This window comes from Plasmodium gaboni, chromosome 14, assembly GCF_001602025.1.
Source record: "Plasmodium gaboni strain SY75 chromosome 14, whole genome shotgun sequence".
NCBI classification, from domain to species: Eukaryota; Apicomplexa; class Aconoidasida; order Haemosporida; family Plasmodiidae; genus Plasmodium; species Plasmodium gaboni.
In genome coordinates this window covers 1,188,309-1,196,441 of record NC_031494.1, presented here as the reverse complement: position 1 = coordinate 1,196,441, position 8,133 = coordinate 1,188,309, and the positions used below count along the sequence as shown (strand labels likewise).

Genomic DNA, 8,133 nt, shown 5'->3' with positions numbered 1-8,133 from the left:
TTTTTTTTTTTTTTTTTTTTTTTTTTTTTTTTTTTTTTTTTTTTTTTTTTTTTTTTTTTTTTTTAATTTTTAATAATTTTTTTTTTTAATAAAAAAAAAAAAAATTTTTTTTTTTTTTTTTTTTTAAAAATATTAAAAAAAATTATTTTTTTTTTTTTTTTTTTTTTAAATTTAAAAAAAAAAAAAAAAAAAAAAAAAAAATCCAAAAACGTTTTATTTTTAAATTTAAAGAATATTATATATATAGTAAATAAACTTATGACCTTTTTTTTAAGAATATGTATAATTAAATAATTGATTATAAATATTATTATAGTGTATTTTATGTTCAAATAAAGGATTGTGTTATACTTTTAAAGAACGTTTCTATTACATTAAAAAAAAAAAAAAAAAAAAAAAAAAAAAGATAATTAAATAAAATTATAACATATTATATATTAAATATTTTATTTTTAAAGTACAAAAGAAAAGAATAACACTAATAAATAAATATCACATATATATATATATATATATATATATATATATATATATTATAATATTTATACTGAACAGTATATTATCTTATTATTTTTTTTCTGGCTTAAAATTATTGCCCAATTTTTACTATAACTTTACGAGTTTTTATATATTTTAAGTACACACTTATAAGTGTACAGGATTTTAGTATATGTAAAAAAACTTTTGTTTTATAAAAATATATATTTCTTATCATATATGTATTGTAAATCCATTGGTAATAAAAAATGGCAAAGGATTAAATATGTATTATATATTTTAAATAATAAATATATTATATAAATATATATATTGTATCACAATAAAGGAAATTAAAAATATTCATACGAAACAATTTTGTGAATAAAAATATATATATATATATATTATAATGAATAATTTGTTTAAAAAAATTATATGTTTCTAATATTTTTATAATAAGATATGCAAATTAATAAAAGAAAAAAAAAACTCTTTTTGTTAAATTAGCGAAAAGAATTTTTTTTTTTTTTTTTTTTTACTTTTTTGTGAAAAGGTATATTATCATTTCGAATGAGAAGTTTAAAAATGATATAAAAATAAAATAAATATAAACATATATATATATATATATATATATATATAATTTATCTTTTGTATTTTTATTGAAAATATGAGAATAATTTTTATAAAATGTATCTATATGTACATGGAGGAGCAAATTATAATAGACACTACATATTAAATTGTTTCTGGAATACGTTATTATAATAAAATAAAAATATATATATTTATTTTTATATTTGTAAATATTAATATTTATTTTATTTTATTTTTATAGTAAATTCATTAATATATTTTCATTTTTTCTATAATATTCTTATATTTTTTTAACATGATTATTTTATTTTTGTCTCCTGCATAATATGTTTGAAATATTTTTTCATTTGATTTTAATTATAATATATATATATATATATATATATATATTTTAAATTGAAGAATTAGATGAAAAGATTACACAATATATATTATATTTTTTTTTTACATGTTTATAATGATTATATAAATATATCTTTTTTTATTTTTTTTTTAAACAAAAATATTCTTAATAATATTATAATAATTTTTTATTTATACATTTTATAAATATTTTATATGTTTAATTTATTAGATAAAAAATAAAGTAAAAAAAAAAAATAAATAAATAAAATAAATATTATATATAATAATATATATTTATTTATTTATTTATAAATATATTATATTATATATAATAATATATATTTATTTATTTATTTATAAATATATTATATTATATATAATAATAATAAAATAAAATAAATATAGATTATAATAAATTTATTATATATATATATCTTTTTTTTTTTTTTTTTTTTTTTTTTTTTTACATAATGCATGGATTTTTTGAATGAGTCCAACAAACTGTGGCCCCCTTTTTTTTTTTTTTTTTTTTTTTTTTTTTATATTTGTATAATATTTAAATAAATAAAATTATAAAGGTATTAAGATAAAGAAATAAAATTTTTATCTATTTAAAAACTTATAAAAATATTATAAATATTATTATATATACATAAATAATACATATATATATATTTTTTTTTTTTTTACGTATTCATAAATTTATATTATTATATAAATATATATATGTATATAAAAAAAAATATATAATAAATAGAATTATCTTAAGTATATATATATTATATTATATATATATATATATATATATATATATATATATATTATATATATATGTATATTCATGATTATTAAAAAAGAGTTGAATAAGTTTTTTAAGGTAAAGCTCAAAAAATAATTTTTTTTTTTTTTTCTCTGTGGCTGTACTTTGAAGATATTTTTATATTATAATCAATATAATATATATAATATATTTATATATGTTTTTCTTTCAGTTGTATAATAGATTGATTTGGTTTTATATATAAAATATTATATATATTATATAAATATATATATATATATATATAAATCATATATGTAAGAATTTTTTTTTTTTTTAATTTTCATATATATATATATATTTGTAAATATATACAAATATAATAAATTCTAAGTTATTATATTATATATATATATATATATTAAGATTAAAAAATTCATTTTTTTTTCTGCGTGCCTTTTAGATTAAAAAAAATATATTAAAAAAAATCACCCTGCAATTGATTTGTTCTAGAAGAAAAAAAAGTGCAGTAATAAAAAATATATTTTATATATAATATAAATATATATGTATAATAATGTAATAATATATTAAACAGAACAAGAAAAGAAAGGGCTATGTATATATTATATATTTTTTTTTTTTAAGAAAGAGGTTTTTATATATATATATATAAAATATATTATATATTTATTTATTCATTTTTATATGTCAAATAATAATATACCTATTAATTAAAAAAAAAAAAAAAAAATTCATAAAACTATTTAAATAAACATATATTTATATTATACATATATTATTTATATATATATCTTTGATTTTTATATTTTTTTGAATTTATATATATATATTGACCTAACCGATTTGTATATATATATATATTTAATGTATACATACATGCTGATAAATCTTTAATAGTGACAAAAAAATTATATGTTTATTATATATATGTATATATTTATTATATGTTATTTAATTTATTTATTTTCTTTTACCACCAAATTAATAGTTTGAAATATATTATATATTTATAAATATACATCTATATGTGTATGTAAGAAGCTCTCTAAGAATAGATAATCCCTAAAGAGATTATTAAACGTTATATGTTTACTTGTTATGTTTTTCTCATTTTTTTTTTTTTTTTTTTTAAATATATTATCTATTTATTTAATTGAATTATATAAACTATAAGTGTCATTATTAGTGTTATATATATTGTGTAAGTATACTTTTAAATTTTTAAAATTTTTATTTTATTTTATTTTTTTTTTTGGTTTGAACATTGACAAAACATTTTGACGACCATATATATTTGTGTGGTTTTTTTTTTTTTTTATAATTATTATTATTTGTTCGTTATTTTATATTTTTATTTTTGAGCTTTAGTTATTTTTAGTGGTTCCTTAAATTAAAGAACAATATGTTATTTTTTTTTAAAGTATAAATATAAATATGTATATATATATATAAGAACACACATATATATTATATATATATATATATATATATAGTTTGTGTATATAAGTGCTGGCCATGACTATATATAACAATTTGTAGTATATGAAAGGGCCTATATATTTTTTTCATCTCATTTTATAATATATATATATATATATATATTTTTTTTTTTTCTATTTATTTCTATTTATCTATTAATTTTTAAAAAATGTCGAAAAATAAAACGATTGAGGAGAGATATCAGAAGAAGTCTCAAATTGAGCACATTTTGTTAAGACCGGATACCTACATAGGAAGTGTAGAAATGCATACACAATTATTGTGGGTATGGAATAAAGAAAAGAATCGCATGGTTCAAAAGAATATTACATATGTACCAGGTTTATATAAAATATTTGACGAGATTATAGTAAATGCAGCAGATGTGAAAGCAAGAGAAAAAGAGAAGAGTGAGAATCCTATGACATGTATAAAAATAGAAATAAATAAAGAAAATAAAAGAATAAGTGTATATAATGATGGAGAAGGTATACCTGTAGATATACATAAAGAAATGAATATATATGTTCCACATATGATATTTGGAGAATTATTAACATCTGATAATTATGATGATGCAGAAGATCGTATAACAGGAGGTAGGAATGGTTTTGGTGCAAAATTAACAAATATATTTAGTAAAGAATTTATTGTTCAATGTGGAGATAGTTCAAGAAAAAAAGAATTTAAAATGACATGGACTGATAATATGTCAAAAATTTCTGAACCACATATAAAAAATTATAATGGTAAAGATTATGTAAAAGTTACATTCAAACCTGATCTAAACAAATTTGGTATGACTGAAATGGATGATGATATAGAAAGTCTTTTATTCAAAAGAGTTTATGATTTAGCTGGTACATGTAGTGTAAGAGTTTATTTAAATGGTCAAAGATTAGCTGTTAAGGATTTTAAAAGTTATGTAGACCTATATTTAAAAGATAATTCAAATGATAATAAAAATAATAAAGCAAACAATGATAATAATAATAATAATAGTAATAATAATAATAATAATAATAATGATTCTAATGCTATTCAAAATAATGAAAATTTGGATGTTAGCTTGTCAAATGAACCAACAGATGCAACACCAACTAAACGTAATAATAATAATAATGATGATGAAGATGAAATTGTTAAAATACATGAAAAACAACATAGGTGGGAAATTGTTGTTTCTAAATCTGATGGATCACAATTTCAACAAGTATCATTTGTTAATAGTATATGTACTACTAAAGGGGGTTCTCATGTTAATTATATTGTTGAACAATTATTATCTTCTCTTAGTAAAAAAGCTAATGCTAAAAATAAAGGTGGTATGGAAATTAAATCAGGACATATTAGAAACCATTTATGGGTTTTTGTTAACTGTTTGATTGTTAACCCAACTTTTGATTCACAAACTAAAGAAACATTAACAACTAAACCAGTTAAGTTTGGTAGTAAATGTATATTATCAGATAAAACTATTAATAATGTTTTAAAAAGTCCTATACTCAGTAATATTCTTTTATGGGCACAAGCCAAGGCACAAGTTGAATTGAAGAAAAAAATGAAAGCGGGTTCATCCAAAGCTAGAGAAAGAATTATTGGAATACCTAAATTAGAAGATGCTAATGATGCTGGTAGTAAATATAGTCAAGAATGTACATTGATTTTAACAGAAGGAGATAGTGCTAAAACATCTTGCTTAGCTGGTTTGTCTATTGTAGGTAGAGATAAATATGGTGTTTTTCCTTTAAAAGGTAAATTATTAAATGTTAGAGATGCGTCATTTAAACAACTTATGGATAATAAAGAAATTCAAAATATTTTTAGAATTATGGGTTTAGATATTACTGATAAAAATAAAGATGATATTAAAGGTTTAAGATATGGTTCCTTAATGATTATGACTGATCAAGATTATGATGGTTCACACATTAAAGGATTACTTATTAATATGATACATAAATTTTGGCCAAGCTTATTAAAACATAAAGGTTTCCTTAGTGAATTTGTAACACCAATTGTAAAAGTACAAAAAGGAAGTCAAGAATATTCTTTTTTTACTATTGCTGAATATGAACAATGGAAAGAAAATACAAACTTATTAGGATGGAAAATTAAATATTACAAAGGTCTTGGTACTTCTACTGATAGAGAATTTAAACAATATTTCTCAGATATTAAAAATCATAAAATAATGTTTTTATGGACAGGTGATCGTGATGGAGATTCTATAGATATGGCATTTAGTAAAAAAAGAATTGAAGATAGAAAATTATGGTTACAAAATTTTATATTAGGTTCGTATGTAGATCATAAAGAAAAAGATTTATCATATTATGATTTTGTAAATAAAGAATTAATTTATTATTCAAGATATGATACAGAAAGAAGTATACCAAATATTATGGATGGATGGAAACCTGGACAAAGAAAAGTTTTATATGGATGTTTTAAAAGAAATTTAAGAAATGAATGTAAGGTTGCACAATTAGTTGGTTATATTGCTGAACATAGTGCATATCATCATGGTGAATCATCTTTACAACAAACAATTATAAATATGGCTCAAACATTTGTAGGATCTAATAATATCAACTTTTTAGAACCATGTGGACAGTTTGGTAGTAGAAAAGAAGGTGGTAAAGATGCATCTGCAGCAAGATATATATTTACCAAATTGGCTAGCTCAACAAGAAGTATATTTAATGAATATGATGATCCTATATTAAAATATTTAAATGAAGAAGGACAGAAAATTGAACCACAATATTATATACCAGTTATTCCAACAATATTGGTAAATGGTTGTGAAGGTATTGGTACAGGATATTCTTCATTTATACCTAATTATAATTATAAAGATATTATTGATAATATCAAAAGATATATAAATAAAGAACCATTAATACCTATGGTCCCATGGTATAAAGATTTTAAAGGTAGAATAGAATCTAATGGAAAAACAGGATATGAAACTATTGGTATTATTAACAAAATTGATAATGATACATTAGAAATTACAGAGTTACCTATAAAAAAATGGACACAAGATTATAAAGAATTTTTAGAAGAATTATTAACAGATGAAAAACATCAACTCATATTAGATTATATTGATAATAGTTCACATGAAGATATATGTTTTACTATAAAAATGGATCCAGCCAAATTACAGAAAGCTGAAGAAGAAGGATTAGAAAAAGTATTTAAATTAAAAAGTACCTTAACTACTACAAATATGACCTTGTTTGATCCAAATTTGAAATTACAGAGATATTCTACCGAATTAGATATTCTTAAAGAATTTTGTTATCAAAGATTAAAAGCTTATGAAAATAGAAAGAGTTATTTAATATCTAAACTAGAAAAGGAAAAACGAATTATTAGTAATAAAACCAAATTTATTCTAGCTATAGTTAATAATGAATTAATAATAAATAAGAAAAAAAAAAAAGTGTTAGTTGAAGAATTATATAGAAAAGGTTATGACCCATATAAAGATATTAATAAAATAAAAAAAGAAGAAATATTTGAACAAGAACTAATTGATGCTGCTGATAACCCTGAAGATAATGAAGAAATTATTGCTGGTATTACTGTTAAGGATTATGATTACTTATTAAGTATGCCTATATTTAGTCTTACCTTAGAAAAAGTAGAAGACTTATTAACACAACTTAAAGAAAAAGAAAGAGAGTTGGAAATTTTAAGAAATATTACAGTTGAAACAATGTGGTTAAAAGATATTGAAAAAGTTGAAGAAGCGATTGAATTCCAACGAAATGTTGAATTATCTAATAGAGAAGAAAGTAATAAATTCAAAGTAGCTAGAAAACAAGGACCTAGTACAATGAAAAAAAAGAAAAAGAAAAAAAAATTATCTAGTGATGAGGAATCTGAAGGAGGTGATACATCAGATAGTAGTGAATTCTTAGTTAATACATTAAATATTAAAAAAAATACAAATAGAAAAACACCAGGAACACCAAATAATACTAATAATAGTAAAAAAAGATTAAGAAAGGCAAATGATTTAAATAGTAACGAATTAGATAATACATTATCAGTATCAAAAACATTTGATGATAGTAATAATAATTTAACAGATAATACACCATTAATTAATAGATTAAATGATGATGATGATAATAATAATGAGTTTAATAGTAATCATCTAGATAATAAATCTACTAATAAAAATTCAAGAAAAAAAAAACTTAAAACTACAGATAGTAATAATGATAATAATAGTGAATTAAATAGTTCAATACAAATTAATGATAGTGTAAATGATGATATAAATATAACTATATCACCTAATAAAACTATTAATGTTAATGAATTTTCATCAATAAAAAATAAATTATTAGAACTTGGTATTTAATATATAAATATATAAATATATATAGATGTATTATCGAAATAGATTAGTTTTATTATATAGTTTG

The 8,133-nt window shown here is 18.5% G+C and overlaps 1 protein-coding gene across 1 annotated transcript in view; it reads left to right on the top strand.

Moving 5' to 3' along the window:
- Positions 1 to 3,854: 3,854 nt before the first annotated feature.
- Positions 3,855 to 8,133, top strand: part of PGSY75_1433500 (putative DNA topoisomerase II) — a gene marked incomplete at both ends in the record, with an annotated part of 4,888 nt that continues 609 nt past the window's right edge. Inside the window, one exon of the mRNA XM_018788025.1 lies at positions 3,855 to 8,061. Within this exon, the coding sequence (XP_018639397.1) occupies positions 3,855 to 8,061 (4,207 nt within the window). The remainder of the gene's footprint in view (positions 8,062 to 8,133) is intronic.